This window comes from Aythya ferina, assembly GCF_964211825.1.
Source record: "Aythya ferina genome assembly, chromosome: 6".
In the NCBI taxonomy this organism is placed as follows: Eukaryota; Metazoa; Chordata; class Aves; order Anseriformes; family Anatidae; genus Aythya; species Aythya ferina.
Window position 1 is genome coordinate 9574561 of NC_140303.1, and position 18814 is coordinate 9593374.

The 18814-nt window shown below is 41.5% G+C and overlaps 2 protein-coding genes across 11 annotated transcripts in view; one reads left to right on the top strand and one right to left on the bottom strand.

Annotated features, from left to right (window-relative positions):
- The window catches only part of LOC311439266 (uncharacterized protein), a 218497-nt gene that overhangs the window by 192349 nt on the left and 7334 nt on the right, over positions 1-18814 (top strand). For 2 of the 4 annotated variants that reach the window (XM_084524759.1, XM_084524758.1), the window contains exon 4: positions 12350-12444. In XM_084524759.1, the coding sequence (XP_084380885.1) occupies positions 12350-12444 (95 nt within the window). Of the gene's footprint in view, positions 1-12349; positions 12445-13665; positions 14187-15598; positions 17104-18814 lie in introns of those variants that run through there. The other 2 variants (XM_084524760.1, XM_084524762.1) reach the window with 2 other exon arrangements.
- The window catches only part of ERBB4 (erb-b2 receptor tyrosine kinase 4), a 590714-nt gene that overhangs the window by 20463 nt on the left and 551437 nt on the right, over positions 1-18814 (bottom strand). For all 7 annotated transcript variants that reach the window (XM_084524744.1, XM_084524743.1, XM_084524742.1 and 4 more), the window contains 5 exons: positions 14852-15007; positions 12170-12245; positions 10106-10252; positions 7291-7388; positions 5451-5621 (listed from right to left, as the gene is read on the bottom strand). In XM_084524744.1, the coding sequence (XP_084380870.1) occupies positions 5451-5621; positions 7291-7388; positions 10106-10252; positions 12170-12245; positions 14852-15007 (648 nt within the window). The remainder of the gene's footprint in view (positions 1-5450; positions 5622-7290; positions 7389-10105; positions 10253-12169; positions 12246-14851; positions 15008-18814) is intronic.

Genomic DNA, 18814 nt, shown 5'->3' on the forward strand with positions numbered 1-18814 from the left:
TTAAATGCCCACTGAGACTCTTCTAAACTGTGATGTATTTTCCATCCCAAATGATACGATCAAGTTAATCTTTTGGGAAGACAAACTGCACCTCAAAGAGCATTTCTGCACTTGAAGCAGAAATTAGGAGACGAATCCCTGGCTGATGTTATGCCAGGAGGTTAGACAAAATACTTGTATGGCCCCATCTAGCCTTGATACCTCTTCACACAAATTATCTATTGACTTTGGGATGAAGTAGTTTTACTGCTATCAGCCCCACATGGCCAGGACATGTCTGGAGAAAAAGTCCGCTCAAGGTCAGGGTCAATTAACTGCCTTTTCTTAAAGAAGTGAGGACTAAGAAGAAAGTGATTGCTACACCAAAGCCCTGGGCACAAGGAGAATCACAAACAAATCATGACTCCCTCCTGAATTTTCTCTTTGCCAAGAGAAAAGGATGCTAGCTTTCCCCACCAGCAAGGACGGTACCCCTCATACAAGCTCACCTGTGCTGGCACACTGGGAAGTGCCCCTCCAAATCCTGACTGCTCTCCAAAATCCCTCCTTCCAGCTCTAACTGAGCAGAGTGGTGCTTACCGTCCCCACCTGCTGGATTTCAGTCTGTAAAGGAGGTTGTTATTAGTCCTCAGATCTGATCCACCACTGGAGCACTACAGGTACCTTGGAAATTCACCCATTACTTAAGAGCCTAATTAATGCCGCTGAATTCCGGCAGCCATCTCGTTGGATGAACAGTCCCTGTTGTCTGTGATAAGCTCTGGAAGGGAAGATGCCACACTGACATGAAATGCATCTAAAAATCACTAACAGCGTTCTCCTTTATAATTCTGTAATTTGGAAATGGCTACTTCTCAAATTCAGAAACCAGATCAAATTAATCATAAAGGTAACTCCTTGCCCAGTTTCTCTCTGGAATGATCTTTTTATGTACAGACACGTACAGATGTTCAGCCGTGAGACATTCCCAGCCCTAGCGCTGTGCCAGGACTGCTGGGGTGGCATACCAGACACTACTCAGGGAACTAAAAGCTGTCTTTTGGCATACCAGACCCTGCTGTAGCCAAGCGGAACAGTCTCCCTGGACATACGAATTAGACCCCTCTCCTAAAAAACTAGCTTGATACTTAATTGCAGGGTTGGCAGACATTCCATGATATACAGCGAATGGAGTAGAATTACAGAGACAGCATCAGCGAGTAACAAACAGTATAGACGTTTTTCAGGAGGAATTAGCCAAGGATTTAGAGCAAAAAGCACCACTGGGTACACAGAGTGCTTTCTGTATTAGTATTATCTCTGTGCACACAGGACAGTACTTGTTACAAATACCTGAATGAATCATCTAATGGCTGTGAATGTAGGACACTCAAGCACTAACTGGGGTACCGTGCTCCTGGAAACACTGCTGAGGATTCAGTTTATCTCTCAGAAGCACAGACCTTCTAAAACTCCATGTTTTTAGAATATCTCTAGACAAAGGAAAATAAAAGCTGGAAAAAGCCAAAGAGCTGAAATTGCAACTGAAGAGTTCAGATGCCATGAAAGAATTCAATTTAGCTTAGGATGCTAATTTTTTACTTCAAAACTGCATCAGTCTTGGGATGGACTTTGTAACACAGGGCACTGCTATGGGCTTAGAGTATGGGCAAGCTTCTGCTCCCGGCAGCACAGGTCCTAAAGAAATGCTGGTACAAAGCCAGTCTGGGTGCGATACAAGTACTGAAGCTGTGTCTGCACCTTGCACCTTCAGTACATCTCTAATCCCTGGAGGAAGAAGGATGTGACACTTGCTGTGGAGCTGGAAACTTGCCTTGAGGTTTCCCTCTTTCCAGCCCTCTTGCTGTGAGCCACAGCTCTGTGCTATCGATTCACATCCAAATAGCTCTCACGTGGGAGGGAACAGGCACATGCTGCTTTATGCATCCAACCAGTGCTTTATGCTCAACCAGCGGCGCCTCTCCCGGGCAAAAGCTGCAAGGATTTAGGGCTGAGATCAACCCCGAGAAACTTTAGCACTTTCTTTAGAAAGTAAATGCCCTCTCTCAGGCCTTTGAAGCCTAAGAGTTGGAGGGCTCATCATCTCACTGCAAACTCTTGTCCCCAGCCTGTGGTCCTGTAATGTTAGACTCCAGCCGTCAGAGGAGTACAACACCCTGCCACCGCATAGCCTGCTCCTCCCTCACTAAAATGACAATCAGAACAACTACGATGGGAAACACAGTATCTTTCAAGCTTCTCATCTCTGAAAATGACAAGAAGATTATGTAGCTCTTTGTGTGTTTTACTTCACCAAATTGCCTGGCAATCTCCCCATAAAATTTAATTTGCCAGACGCAGTGAACACAAACTACCTAAGCTGTATCAATTCATTTGGCATTTATGGCTGCAGCGGTACCATAATGAGTTTGTGTAATATTAACGTTCACTATACCAAACAAGCACGAATTGTAAACTATCCAAAGGAAACACAAAGAAAGACATAATCAGGCAACTGCAGGTGGAGGGATCTGCCCACACGTCAATTCTGTGTGATTCTTGTCACTGACATCCCCTGTACTGCACTATATACAGTAAGTGCACAAGTACCTTATAGGACCTACCAGGTATTGCGTTTGAAACCAACACTAATCTTCACAGGAAGAACTGTTAACACACCAAGAACTGAGTGTTTTCAAAAAAAAAAAAAAAAACACACAGAGGCATGTAGCTTTCTGTACAGAGGGAACACAAATGTAGTACATCCAAAAAGAAACTCCCAGCAAAGGAAACCATGAATGCAAAGATGCTGCGGGGCTTTCAATGCAGCCCCAAGCCCCTCCGGCAACTTTATGCTGCGGCCTTCCTGCAGTTTGGATGTGCATGCCTGTGTGGCAGTCCTAGCAGTGCATTCAGGAAATGCAGGGCTGTTAGCAAATAGAACTGAGACTTATACTAATCTGAGACACTGGACTAGCCCCTCTATATTATAAAGGTTAATATTGTTACAGGTCAGAAATCAGTCTGCAGCCACTCCAGCAAGCGCTATTATAAATCAGCTGCGAATTCAGTGGCAACTTCTTTGCCCATCTGTTCTTTCTGCCTTAAAAATTACCCCTCCGTAAGGAGGCTTCTGCAAAGAAGAAAAACGCTACAAAGCTGGAGGGGGTGCAAAGCCACAGAGCTGAGTGTGAGCCTCCTGTCCCCCAGCTGCCCTCTGTGAGCTAGAAAACCTGGCTCAGAATCTGGAAACTTTTGGCAAAGGGTAATTCCAGATTTAAGTGTTAGATTGTCATATGATTCCAGAGAAAAATTCCCAGCAGTAGGAGCTACTGAAAGCAGGATACAGACTTGCTACTGTCATTAAATTGAACTGCAAAGCAAAGCTCCCACTGACTAAGTGGGACAAGATCACAGTCTCAAACCAAGATGGGAAATTGCGAGCTGCAGAGAAGAGACATCACATCAAGAATGTGATGGAGCCTCTCTGTGTAACAAAATGAAGGCGTGGGGTCTCCTTCTGCAGTTCTGCTGACTTCAGGGGGATCACGTGTGAAAGCAGTGTGGCTGCAAGTTGGGCAGAGGCTGTGAGAAAGTTATTTAAATTTTTGCACAATAATAGTAATACATTTCTGGGTTTGCTTGCCATGAATTTCTCAGTGGGAGTGTTGGCTACCCTGTGTTGGTCTAAGTGTTGGCTGTGTAAAACAAAGTTACAGTGATCCACAGCGGTATACAAGTGAGCAACTTTTGAAGGTAACTATTGCCATTTCCTCCTTTTCTCAGAAGCTGGCAGCAAAGGAAACAGAACCTCTCCAGAGACAGGTGAAGTAAAACTGACTTACTTCAGATGAGCGTCAGCCCTAAAAACTCTCGTTGCAATAAATGGAAAGTTTCTTGTTTATTGCTAAATCATGCATCATTCCCCTCTGCACTGCTGTCTAGTGATGCAGGAAATGCACTGGGTGAATCCAGCTTAGCCATTGGGACTACAACCCAGCCTCCTCGAGTCTCCTTGCCTTTAAAAACAGTAGCAATTTCCTTCTGAATTTATCGGATATTGTTTAAGGCTAGGTTTTGTCTTCCTTATTCCAGAATAATTTACTCAGGAGAGATGAAATAGCATCATGCAGCGTACAGTTAGGACATGAAAACTGACCTGGTTCCAGCACTCTTTGCTCCATCACTTACCTCCTCCCTTCCACACGTGGTGTAATCAATGCATGATGGTTTGGGTTGGATTCAGACCAGGGTGTGAATTTGGAACTATCTACACTATGGATAAATGTTTGATAGAATTCTAACCCATACGGAATAAATACCAGCATTTCAATGAGACTGCACTTAGTGGTTCAAAATGGGACTTTCCACTAAAAGCAGAGTGGAGTGAAAAATCCAACCCAACAAGGGAAGTCCCTAATTACTGAATACATCTGATGCTTGTGCAAATGTCGTGGCATCAGCAATGACATTTCACCATTTCTTATTTTTGTGAGAAGGGGGGGCATCTACTAACTATAAACTATTAAAAGGCCAGAGCCAAATGCAGCACTGCGCAGAGGTCAGAGCTGCAGACAGGGAACTCTAGAGTGAAAAGGAATTCAGGAAACCTGCACTCGGGTCCCACATACAGCAGGGCTCCTCCTGTGCTGAGGCATTTATGGCAGAGTTCATTTCACCAGACCTCGTGCACCAGGTCTGAGACTGTTCTGGAGCTGTCAGCGGTCAGCGGATAGAGAGAGACACCTCCAGAATGTGACTTATCCCACTGTAAATGTCCAAAGCGGGCAGAAATCATCACCCCCTGAATGTTCAGGTGAAGAGCTTAGATTGTATCTCAATCTTTTTGATGGTTACAGTTAAACAAGCTGAATTCCACCTGAATCCTCTCTGTGCCTCAGTTGTTCCTGTAAAATGAATATCATTTCCTTCCCTAACAGGGATGTTACAAAGATCAACATGCCAAAATCTCTGATATGCTCAGCCAAAACCCATGCTTGTGAAGGCGGGCCCTGAAAGCATCACATATAACAGGGAAAGGGGCTGGGTCTGAAATCTGGCTTGAGACACAAAAGCAGCATTATCTATATATTCCAGCTGCCCTCAGTTACATCAGTGCCAACCCTGTCAAGACGAAAGGATTGCAGGGACAGAGAATGAGAGCTATGTTCTTCCTGCCCAGGATGGTACACAACTGAGAAACAACACTGCCTGACTTCAAAAGCTTCAGCTGTGCTTTCAGGACAGGCAGTTCAAGTCGAGCCTTTGTTCACTCAAGGCTGAGCTATTAATTCAAAATTCACTTGGGCACAATGAACAGGGAACCCAGTGACAACATTTTTATAGTCACTCTCCTTACAATGGAAGCTTGTAATTCCCAAGGCAACTCTCACCTGTGTTTGATTAGTGTACTTAAATCTCCACCTGTGCTTTTATAATAACCAGTATTTTCTGTCAGAGCTTGCTCTTACCCTGTTGGAATCAATTCTTGTCCTGGAAGTGTAGATGGGAGGAGGGATATTGAAGGCTTGAGGAACAAGATACTCTTCAGCATCCATCATATCTTCCAGGTCTTCTTCATCGAGAAGGTTTTGAAAGAACTTACTGTCATTTGGGCTTGGTAGTTTCATACGATCATCTCCCTGAATAGGTTGTATGGAGAGAGGAAAACAGCAAAGAGATGGATTAATTTCCCAACAGGGAACTTAGGCCTTCTTCATACCCTAGCAGCCAGGCTGCAGGGACTGCACATGCTGTTTTATTTGTTCTAAAGTACCACATCCACGTCATTTGATTTTTTTACTGGGAGTATGATGACAGAAAGGGAATAAGTGCATAAATCAAGCAAAGCCTTTTTACGTTTTTCTTTTCTTTTCTTTTATTTCTTTTGGCATTCTTGTGACTAAGCTTTTATTTCTTCCTTTTCCCATACAAACTCAGTTTCTGACCCAAATTCTGTCAAGGTCTGATGTATTTTGTGAAATATCTCAGCTATTTAGGCTTGCATGTTGGGGAAAATAACATGGCAACTGCTGTGTTTGGATGTTTGCTTTATTTTCATTTGTATTTTTAGGGACTTGGTGGGCTAAATTTCCCTCTCATCCATATGGAAAGTTCTGCGGAACGTAACAGAGCTGAAAGCAATAAAAATCAAACTGGGTAACAACAGCAGCAACAACAATAAGTATTTTTTACTGAAACGGCATTTACAAGCCAGAGAGGCAAATCATGGCTGTGCTTTGCTCAGTGCCAAAAACCATCAGAAAAGGCAGCTCATGCCCTAAACGCCTAACTGCCCATAGAAATGATACTAAATTTAACTGCATGGATCAAGAGTGGCCTCCCCCTCCTCAAGAATTACTCTACCACGTGTGAATTCAGCAGGGAGTCATGGCTGCACTACAGCATTCATACAGACCTGTTTAAAAGCTCAACAGCAAGCTCATCATTCTTGATGGCCTCTGGAGGGAAGGGGGAATCACAATGGCAGAGATACCAGTGCAGTGGAGCTACCCCGGTTTCTCTTCAGGATGTACATGGCCCATACTGTCTGCAAGGATCACTGGAGAAGAAGCCTAGCGGGAAGGAATACCCACTAGACTATGTGTAGTTGTAACAAGGGAGGGAAGGGCAGAGGAAAGGGAGGCAGGGAAAAGAGATTTTGAATGGGGAAATGTGTCCTATTTAATGAAGTATTTAAATCAGACTGATTTTTTCAGAGTCACTCATAACAGCTGAACCTACAATTTAGCACAGTGGGGAATACCACGGGAGAAATAAAGCACCGTAATCCTTCTTGACCAGCATTGTGCTTTCCAAATGTATTTTACTTCTCAAGTTGCAGGAGAGTAGCATATGTTGGCGCTGTGCAGTAATACACCTCGTGCAGGCTAGCATGCCTACACAGTGAAATGAAACACTATGTGATGAGACTACCACTAGTCCCAGGAGCAGTCAGGAGGCATGCAAGTGGCAGCCTGTGCTTCTGGAGAATCTTCAGCTAGGAAATCTTACCTCAGTGTGAAGCTAAGAACCAGCTGGACTTCCCTCCACACTGTACTCCATGATGTGGAGGTGATATGAGTGTGAGAGTACCTGTGTCAAACTGATTTCACGCTTTTGTCTCTGGTGTTTCTCCTAACTTCTGAGATACAGACACTGGCTATTCTACTTTACTACTGTATAGTACTACAGTCACGGCGTTTGATTTAAGTTCAAGAGCATTCTGAACTCCCGAAATTCAAAGGCGATCCCCTTAATAACCTGGTTTGATAGGCAGATTTTTTTTTCTTTTCCCCTAATGTTGCTTACCTGAATTACCAGGTACCTTTGAGGGTCTCGAGCCATTCTAGAGAATTCAGCAGCCAGCTCCTTGAATTTAGGCCGACTGTCAGCATCAATCATCCAGCCTGGGGACAGATCAAAGACAACAAAGTAAGCGGTTACTTGTCAAAGAAAAAAAAGCATTAAGTTTTTAAAAATGCACAAGTTTGAAGTGAAATGATGTCCTTGATAGTTCTTGCCTAGAGAAAAAATGCAATAAGGAGCCTGGGAAAACCAGAAAGATGGAACTCTGACACCTCTGAAGTGAAAACATCTGGTCCCGGCCAGAGGAGACTGGATGTTCCACACTGCAAGGGTTTCGTAATTTGCTCTGAGTTCCTGTTCCCCATCCCAAAAAATAGAGTCAGTAACAAGGCCTTGTAATTTTTTGTATTTGGCCGTTTAGATGGCAATTCTGACCATCTTTTATTATGGATCTGCCTTATCTGTAATATAATTAATCTCCGATCTCATCTGAGCCTAGTGGGTTTATTACAAAGTCACTGCTAAACAGATTTCTTTTAACTGAACTACTGTTCCACAGTGGTTTACGTTACAAAGAGCTGTTTGACAGTTCTACAGGACGACTGACTTCCCATCCTGCCTTTCAGTTAATTCTGCATTCATGTATCTGCATCATTAACACAGACCTCACACAAAGCATTAGAAGCTATTTTAATTGTGCAAGGGTGATTCTCTGCTCCTTCGTTCTCCCACAAACATTCATTAGGAACAACAGTTCTCAATCCCTTCAAGTGTTTTCTGCAAAACAAGCAAGTAGCATAGGCAGTCACTACTAGCAACTAGTTTATCTCAGCGTCAGCTTTTTCTAAGGGAAGATTCTCTCAGCAACTCCCCAAGAACGCGTTCTCATTTGTCAGGGAGGCAAAATGAAGCAGGCCTTATCTCCTTCATAGCCTTTAACTGAAGAAGCGATCAAAGCAACAACAACAACAAAAGCTATTATAAAGAACTCCACACATGCATTACAGGACTAAGCCTGTACATCTAGCTGGGACTTTCCATCTTCCAGAACAGTCAGTCTGCTAGGACTTCTTTTGTTCTCTGAGAATAACCTCATACTCATTAGAAATCCCACCAGCTTCAGTATATTTGCACTTGACCAACATGAACCCCTTGTACTGTTCTGGTGATTTCCCTACCTGCATGCACTTATGTTAAAAGGTCTGTGATAATTCAAGCACCTTTCCTCTCTGTTTCCCAGATCTACCTGAACATGTCGAGACTGCTAATTGTTGTATGCATGGTTCTGCAGCATTTATTCATAAGTAACAGGAAAGTACCGGTGTACTAGTCTCCATCCCGAAGTCACCAAGACATGGTTTAATTATTTGGTTTCTTTAGTAAGACTCACAGAATTGTCTTTAGGGTAGGAATGTGATATGAAGGAGAACTGATCTATTAACTAATACAAACAACTCTTTTCTAAGTAACATTGGAGGTTACCAAACGTCTCCTGTCCTTGTATCAGTATGTAACAGAATGGGTAGCTGATGTTGAAAAGAAAATCCCTCTCTACCTCCCTATCACAACTACCTGGCTGTAGGAACCCAAGGGGATTGGCAGGCACCAGGCAGTGCTGGTGATTCAAATCTGGCCCATTTTTGGTATGCAGAGCCCGAATTACATTAAACCACACTGAAAATTCCCCCACAGTACTCTACTTAAGTGTTTGATGGAGTCACGTTATTCCCCAGTCTTCAAACTACCCTGAGAACAGGGTAGAACATAGGGTATGGGCAGTTCTTCACTGTCTTAAACTTCGACATGTCCAGAACTGAACCAGCCCATACTATAGATGTGGTGTTCAAATTCTTCACCACTACTAAGCAGTGTAGAGCTCAATACTTTAACAAAGGGTTGGGGTAGGAAAAAAAGAGATGAAGTACTGCACATTCCAAATGCAAACTCCTGAATGCATGAGGGCGTTCACACTACCAGCTTCATGAACTGCTAGCAACTCTAGCTGTATTCAGAAAAAGCTTATTTACCTCTGTTAGTGTTATTTTCTTTGTGTTTTTGTGTACAAGGCAAAAGGGAAAGGTCCATAGAAGATGGATGAGATAGCTGTACATTAATCTCACTTAAATTAAGTCAGAAACACCAGAGAGATGTCCCTAATTCTTTTTAAATTAGAAGCATAGCCTTAGAGAATATAGTCACTAGTGTAGGTATCTTGAAGATAAAAAGGGTAGGAAGAAACCAACTACAAGTTGGTTTCCTTTTTTGCTGAAGTAAAAATATTCATAAATTATTATACTGGACTAAGAATGACAAATCTTCTTTCTGTATCATTCCTTATATTAATTTTGCTTTTTATTATTACTATTACAATCATCAATTCTTTACTAACAATAAAACATTCATGCTTTCTTTCCTCAGTATTTGGAACTAGCATTTCTCCTCCCAACCTTCACTGGCTTAGTATCCATGTACCATAATTATGTTTAATACTATCTTTTTTAACATCAAAATCAATTGTCATGGAAATGACAAGGGTTTACAATAACAATGACACAATTTTGACTTCACAGCAAGAATTTGAGATAGCATTTGACAGTAATAAGAAGCTAACTCAACCCTTCATGGCTGAATTCTTGTATTTTGCAACTGCAAAATATGTGTACACACTATTTAAATGGAATTTACAGTATCTTGGGAAGCTTTTGTTTTGAAACAGCTTGCACTATTACCCAGCACTGTCAGAAAATATAGATGCAAATATTCTAAAATAGCATTCTTCTCGCACTGAGCATGGATATTAAAAACTACAATTACTTACATTTCACCATCACCATATAAACGTCAATAGTGCAGATTGGAGGCTGGGGCAACCGCTCTCCCTTCTCCAAGAGGTCAGGGATCTCTCGAGTTGGGATCCCATCGTATGGCTTTCCACCAAAGGTCATAAGCTCCCAGATAGTGACTCCTAGACAGAAGAGTGATAATATTTGAAGTCATACTACTCAGATTGCTACACAATTTCTTACAGCTCGGTATTGTGGCCCAGTTCTGGACTGCAATCTCTTCATTACCAGGGCCTGTGAAAATACTCAAAGTTTGGTTTGCCATTTAACAAGCTCCAGAAAATGGTGAAATGGCACTTACTGTTAGGCTACAAAAGCAACTTCCCTCATTTTTATTGGCATAAAAAGCAGCATGATAGATATGAGGCACAACAGAAGGGTCTAAGACAAATAAACATTGGGAAAGTAAATGGATGCAATATTAAAATAATGTATCTTGCTCTTTTATCATATCAAAAAGGCAAATGAATAGCTGATGTACTCTGTTATTTTCAAGGGAAAAAAAAACAAAGATGTTCCCTAACTCAGAGCATCATAGTGTTATGTCATTGTCTTTGCCTTCTAAGTCATTCACAGCCACTTGTATTATTATTTTTCCTTAAAACACCTTATGGATTTGAGTTATGATACTGCTGTGCTTCAAAACCAAGATTCTCTTTTTGAATAGCCATAGGATTGGTTTTGGCATCATAGCTGGAAATAAAGGTCATATATCATAAGCAACAATTTGTCACCAAACAGAATCTTAAATATTGAAAATGCTTCTTTCACACCTGTTTCTTTGGTTTTGCTCTTATTTTATTGCAAAGGTCATTTAAAACAAGCCTCCAGATCAGTAGCCATATTTTGACAGCTGTCATACTAATGTGAAAAGCAGTGGGCAAAAATACATTATGTATAAAACACGTATTTAGTTCAGCCTCATTCACCTCTTTGCTGATGTTCAATAACTGTAACTTGTCAAGTCTTTTTGGTTTTGTCCTTTCTGATTATAAATATTCTAGGCTTCCTGCATTTAAAATGAATTTCATAAATGGAGGCGTATTTTTTCTTAAGTGATATAGGTTGTGCAGAATTTGAGTAGAAACAGCAGCTTTACATGATCAATTTAATTCTCATATATTTTTCTTAGCTGAATAGAAGAGGGCAGCTACTCAGTCACAGCAAACAGTGTCTTTTGCTGCTACCCACAGGTAGAAGTGAGTAATGAATAGAGGAGTTGCATGGCTTTTTGTTTCAAAATGATATGGCAACAAGAAATGCAAATAGGAGTCTGTAAGCCCCAGATACATTCCACTTACAAAGGTATATAAGATTTTATTAGTAATACCTGTGTGAAATAAACAGGCAGGGAGCTAAACACATACGGCATAGAAGTTCATCAGGATAACACCGTTTCCAACATTAAATGAACATCTAATTCTCAAATGTTATTTTTGTGTGTGTGGAGTTCACATGAACTGACCTGACTAACCAATTCCAAAGTTATCTGTGAAATTAAACCCATGCGTGTTTTAGTTAGCTTGGAGATACTGTCTCTTTCTCTTCTTTCTCTTACTATATTTGCTCTGTATTATGGCAAATTCCCTTTTATCTGACTGTAGGTACAGAAATTCCCATAAGTCTGAAAATATTTTTTTGACATTCATGACTTTTATAGTTAAGATTTTCAAAGGACTGCTGGAAATTATGACCTGCAGCTGTATTTTTATGAATCTGTGGCTAAGCTGAAAGAAGCCTTCTTCTGTCATAATAATCATCCAAATTTCTACCAGTCCAGACCTTACGGCAGTCATCCCAGCAGGGACATCATGATAATGTATTTTTGTGAGCAGGGAAGTAAGGTAGGAGACAAGTAACAATTGCTGTTTAGAGTTACACATTATTTAAAAAAAAAAAAAAGAAAAAAAAAAAAAGTAAAAACTACTAGAATTAACTCTTCTTTCTGGGAGAAAAAAGGCTATCTATAACACAGTAACACAGATTGGTTTAACACACTGCAAGATACACATATTTAAACTAATCATGTGAAGGTTTACCGTAGCTCCAAACATCGCTCTGATGGGTAAATTTCCTGTAGTGTATACACTCCAGAGCCATCCACTTAATTGGCATCTAGGAAAAGACAAGAAAAATGCAAGCTTAGAAATACAATATTAAAACAATAAAGCTGGATCGTGTACATACATAACAGCTTTCTCCCCATTTTTTCTTTCAAGTGCAAGCTTAGAAAAAAAACAGCACTACCCCAACAGCAGAGGAAGTGGTCGTCCCTGGGCTCTAGAATGGACTTTGACTCAGTGAACATACAGAGGTGAGAAATGCAAGCCAGTTACCTGCAGAACTTTTCACACCATCTGAATTTCATTGATTCAGGTAGAGAACAACTCGCTTTTTCATCATGCCTGTGTAAAGTTGGGACCTATGTAAAAATTCCATCCAATCCCCTTAAAAAGCGCAGCAGAAGGTAGAACACAGAAGCTCTTCTGCCCAACAGTTTGCAAAACCTGGCTCTGCTATCTTGATTGCTCTCTAATGAGGCTAGTTAATAATGCAACGTCCATAATACTTCACAGTCCACATAATCATCATCAGGGTAAACAGGCAATAGGGAGGATTTACTGTGCTTAATTTCTAACTTGTAATATTCATTAGGAACTTAGCCTTCCCAATTGTCTGTATCATTACTGCAGTGAGAACTGTTGCTCTAGAAAACAAGTCAGAAGTCCCAAGATAGCCTCTGGCTGTGAATCATCACTGGGGGGAGCTTATCTCTTTCCTGATAGGAAAGGGTGTGTAGGCAAATGCAAACCCTGGTTTGAAATTAGGGTTCTCCCTCTGGAGTTTGTGTTAAAATGAAATTCCTGGTGTGTTCTATTTCTGACCTGGGCCTTTGAGGCTCAGTCTTGAAGTCCAGTTATTTCTAATAGACGGACGCTTAAGTGAATCTTACCTGGCATGGACCTGTACAGGTCCCCTCTGATTTGGAGCTATGCAACATGTAGTGGAATAAATTGAAGAGAGATGTAACTGCATGCAAAATCTGAACAGATGGTGGGTGTAAAAGCAGAGGATGTGTCTTCGTTCAAACCCTTATGAAAACACCTTCCATGAAGTTGACTAATGAACATAACCTATACAGTTATGGCAAAAATAGCGCTCTATTAAATGGTGGCTCAGCACTTGTAAAGACAGTTCATCCTCCTCCACCAAGTTCCACAGAAGCGTACTGCTTTCATTCCCATTAAACATGGTTGGGTTGTTTTAAACTGGAACAAGTGTTAGAAAAAGCAAAGCTGCATTGTTCATCACGGGATAACTTGGCCTGGAAGGGACCTCAGGAAGTGTTGAACCTCAGGATCAGAGCAGGGTCAGCAATGAGATCAGACCAAGTTACTCAGGGCTTTAGCCAGTCTAGTCGGAAAAATCTCCAAGAATGGAAACTGAGCCGAATCTCTCTTAGTATGCTTACAAGACAATGTTAAACTGCAAGTGTTTTCTGGATCTAACAGCATGTTTCTGTGGAACTGGGAAGTGAAACATCTGATGTGTAAATCCAGCTCCAGAACACCCAGCAGCGTGACTGGTCTCACAAGTCCAGGACAGGATCTAACAGCTGTCAGGGAACAGCTGGTTTGGAAGGACCTGCTCATTTTCTGTCATTCACTGCCTGATGGAGGCAAGAGACAGAGAAGAGGCAGAAGGGTTACTGAAGAGGGGATGAGAGAACTGAAAGCATCAGGGAAGAATGCCAGAACTCCACCTTCCTTGCCAGGAGGTCTCTTTACTGGGGGAAATGGGGAAGCACTGGTGACTCCTCTCAACCTCTCCTTGTTGACTGAAGTGCTGATGTAACCCATGCAACAGCTGCCAGGGGCAGCAGCCACACAAATAAGGCAGCAGCCCAGCCAGGAAAAAAAGCATGAACTGGCAACAGCTGTTTTTCTCACACAAGGGCATAAATGAGCACAGAAAAACACAGATAGAAAGTACATAAAAAGCAAAATGAACACTGGGGAAAAGGAACGACAGGAGAGGCAGAACCCCTTGGGATTTTGTGACAGGTTGATTTGTGGAATTTCACAAATTTTCTGCTGTATGCAGAAAAGTAATATGGGCAAATACCTGGTTTCAAAAGTATCCTGAGGAAAGCTTTTTAGTAGCCTGGCATCCAGCATGGTATTGCAGACTTGAACTTGGATGTGAGAAACAGCATCCACAGGCTCTTCCATGGTGACAGAAGGGGTGGCTCTTTGCTAAGCAGATGTAATTCTCATATGCTACAAAAACAAGCATGGGCTGTGGCCTTTCTATTTGTTTTCTGTAAAATAACCTGTCTGGGAACCTGGGACTGCAAGTTGTTGAAGTCCATACTGACCAAAGAAAGGGACTTGGCAGAAGTGCCCTAGAACATCAGTCACTCACTGAACTGACTTCAGAAGTCTTTAGGACAAGATACAAAATGGAACTTAGGAGCAAAAGCTAATTCAGGGTGTGGAAACTGTTCTGACAATTTTATTTCTGGACCTGGAGAAGCTTACTGAGGAAAAATGAGCAGATTTCACACGTACAGTTCACTGCCAGAAGACAGGGCTTTGCTAAGTCACTGTCAGACTTCCTTACAAAGATACAGTCTGCTAAAGATACACTGTCCTAACAAGTAACTTCAGCAGATTTGTAACAGTGGCATACGTTTAATTCCAGACAAGGAAAATCCTCACCTTCCCTCCATCAGCATTATATTCCTTCTCATCCCCTTCCAGAAGTCTTGCCAGGCCAAAGTCAGTGATCTTCACGTGGTTTGGTGATTTCACCAAGACGTTACGGGCTGCCAAGTCCCGGTGCACAAGTCTCCTCTCTTCCAGGTACATCATTCCCTGAAGGACAAAGAACAGTAAAATAATCTTACTTTTTTCTTTTTTTTTTTTTTTTTGGTCACAGTGATTAAGTAACAAAGAGAAATTCAGCATTGCCCTTGCTCTGAGCAGGAGGTGAGATCACACGACTCTAGGTTCCTTCCGATTTGAACAATTTTATGGTAATTGCCAAAAACTAACAAAACAATCAAAAAACAGCCACTGGTATCTTACTCAATCAAGTTTAGAACCTGAGAAGGTGAGACAAAGGAACTAAGTATTACAGCCCCTAGTTTTCAGACAGGAAATCTGAAGACCAGAAAGATTAAGTGACTTAGCCAAAGCCCCAGGGAAATTTGGCCAGACTGGGAGATAATCCCAGATCTTCCAAGTTCCAGGCAAGTACCCTCAATTCAAGACAAAGCTTCTTACCAAATATTTTGAGCTGGACACAAATTTTCAGTACTCAAAGTGGATTATAAGGAAAACAATTTCTTGTCCAAGGGTTGCAATCTACTTGCCTTTTTTACTTCCTTTTACTTTTGCATGTAGTAGTATGGTAAATCACTAGATCAACAGATGTTTGTTTTTTCTTTTTTTTTTTTTTTTGAGCATATACGTTCAGGTACAAGTACTTTCGTTAACAAGCCCATCCAGCTGCCTGTACGTCTAAGGAAATATGCCTGGCCTTAACCTTTTTCTTACTGTGATGAAAGACAAGCCACGTACTGTCAGTATGGCACACAGTTGAGCACCGCAGCTTGGTCTTACTAATTATATGACACATAAAGGATAGTCAGGTAGGGTTACAAGCCTGTTATTTTATTAAAAGGCATTTATGACATTAACCATCATTATAAGAACCTACAGATGAAATTACACACTTGATAATTACCCTTAAGGTATCTCTTAATATATTAGCTCTGTATAATATATATGGTAATTTTAAAAAAGTCCTTGTTGAATACCAGAGAGATCATATTAGCCCGTAATACAGATGATAATTCAGAAAGTCACAGGCAGTGATTAAAATAACCAGATTACTCAGTGTCATGGGCCAGATTTTATTCCCTCTAGCAACGAAAGAAGCTCACACATCCCTATCCCTCTAGATGTTAGAAGGACAGTGCATATGAGTAAGCCGCTGTTCATGGTCACCAGGCCAGAATGCAGCCCGTTCTGACAGGCCGTGGATGTCTTTATGAAAAGCATCAAGTGGAGTTCTGAACTGCTCTGGCATTTAGGTGAAATATTTCAATGCAAACACCACTGAAAGATTTGAGAATGTGTGGGAGATCATTTGGCATAAACACTATTTCACTGAAAGGGGACACGGGGGCTCTTTGGCACACAGCAAACAGAACTGTTTTTAAAAGCACTGCTTGTTGAAGCAAACTCCCTCTTGCCAAATGCAAATCAATGCTTTTGGCTGGTTCTGTTCTGAGAACATCACAACTCTACGTCTTTGAAAGCTTAATGGTTTTTGACATCAAATTAAAACCTGTAGGAAAAGGACAAATCTTAGGGGTCAAACAGTGGTGAGTTATACAAACACCACATCATGAAACCAGAGGCACCAATGGCTTAGCAGAACAATTGCCAGCTGAAGAAATCCAACCAGAAAAAGACCACGCGGTCAAACAGCAACAACACAGTGTAACAGAGGAATGACAACCACAAAAGTGGTCCCGTAAAATCCAGATGAGAATTCGTATGAGTCCTGGTTTCACATCTCTGATGCCATGCAGTAGCCAGAAATGCCTCAAGGCAGCATCAGCACTGCTCAGAAGTACTTTGTGAGGCAGGTGGAGGACAGCGGCCTCCCAGCCTCACGTCCCTGCCTGGCATCTTTCACTGCAAAAACAGAGCTTGTCCCAGTGCAGCACGTCCAAGGTGCTGCTTACACTTCCTTTCTACTTAGTTTGGAAAAGAACTCACATTGTTAGAATGAACAGATGTATCTCTAAAGCATCAAAGGCTTGAGAGAACTTCCCAAACCCTTATTTGGTCAAAATTCTCAGAAACGCCTCAAAATGAGGGGGAAGAAAATGAAAGGCCCGAACTTGTAGAATGGTATTTGCGAGCAGAACTTGATGAGGACACAAGACCCTGGAGAATCTAATGAGAGAGTTCTGTTGATATCAGAGCACACTGGAAGCAAATAAAATTGACATTTTTAATAAATTAATTTGTACCTAGCATCATTGAAATTATACGAAGATATTGCAGATTTCTTCTGGCAGAAAAGAAGAAACAGTACTTCACTCTTTTTCAAATAGATGGCTTCTGCCAAGGTTTACCCTCTTTATCTTTAGCTAATGATGACAGGAATGGATGATAAGGTGTCTAGAAACATCCTTCACTGAAAGAGTTAAACAACCAAACCCTTAAGCATGCCTTCTTAGCCTGATTTTACCATCTTTACATACTTAATTGTCGAGCACGTCTTAAACCTGTAGAGTAACACTTTAAGATGTTTTACTGTTTATTCTACTCATTCATTTCAATCGTACACTATTATTAAGTACTTCCTTAGTAAAACTACATTTATTCAATCTAATATCATATGATGTTATGAACTAGACAGATTTCTCATCAGCAACCCGAATACTGTTCCTAACCAATACCACACCTGGTTTTCTTCTTCTGTGCAGGAGGGAAGAAATATCTGTGTATCATCTTCCTTACAGTTTACTTCACCTCTGTCAAACAAGCTTCTCGGGACTTCTTCCCACCTGTGTTATTTGCAAAGCCAAAAACAAGCTGTGTAGAGTTGACAGCTACAAAATCCTCTACAGGTCCATGACCTGCAGAAATGTAAATGCTCTTAGGAATACCCTGTTGTGAACATGTTTGATTTTCCTGCTATCCTACCAACAAGCTCTAAAGGTGGATGGTGTAGGTGGAAGAGAAGAAGTGTAGCTATAATTGTTTTCAATAAATGAAATTATACAAGCAGAATGAAAACAATCTAAAACCAGAAAGCTTACAGTATTCACCGCAGCAATAGTGTCAAAACATATACTGTGACAAGAATCATCATTTGAAGGCATTTTCAAACCTAGCAGGAAAAATGCTCTATACGTATCTGTAATCTTTTTACATGACACACTGAAAGGGTAATGAAAAAATACCATCCGTATTACACAGCTGGTGCCACCACCACCCAGCAAGCCCATGATCAAATACCAACAGGACACTTTGTGAGAGTTACAAGTAACCTTAGCCCCAGACAATGAAAAGGGATCTGTTTGTAAAAATGACACTTTACAGCCTGATCCAAAGCACACCATGCCGTGCAATTTGCAGTGTGATCTGCGAGGCTGGGGTTCTCCGGCTCCACTCACGACTTGGTACGTCCAAATTAGAGCTATGCAGATCTCAGAATTATTGAAGTATAACATGTCCAGACAGTGATAAATGTCACACCAGTAGATTAATCAGAGTGTCCACAGCAGAGCGGGACTTTTTTGTTGAAACCACCAAGAGGCAAAAATGGAGCGTTAAGCCATTCGGGATCAATTGTCCCCTTACCTCTGAGGCCAAATTCATCTCGCACAACCGCAGCCATCAGCCATGACCCACCCATTGCCGGTACTTCCCCATCCCCGTCATGACACAAGTTTCCTTGCAGAAGATGTCACCAGAAATGTAATTACTGCTAGGATGCCTTAACATGAAATCACTCTCTGAATCAGCACCTACTGCTATTAAGAAGTCAAGCAGCCACTGCAAACAGCTGAAACATAGCTAAGTTGAGGACGCCCCTTTGGAATTGCAGTACGAACAAGGAATAGCCTTTTATCTTCCTCAGCTGCACCCCACTGC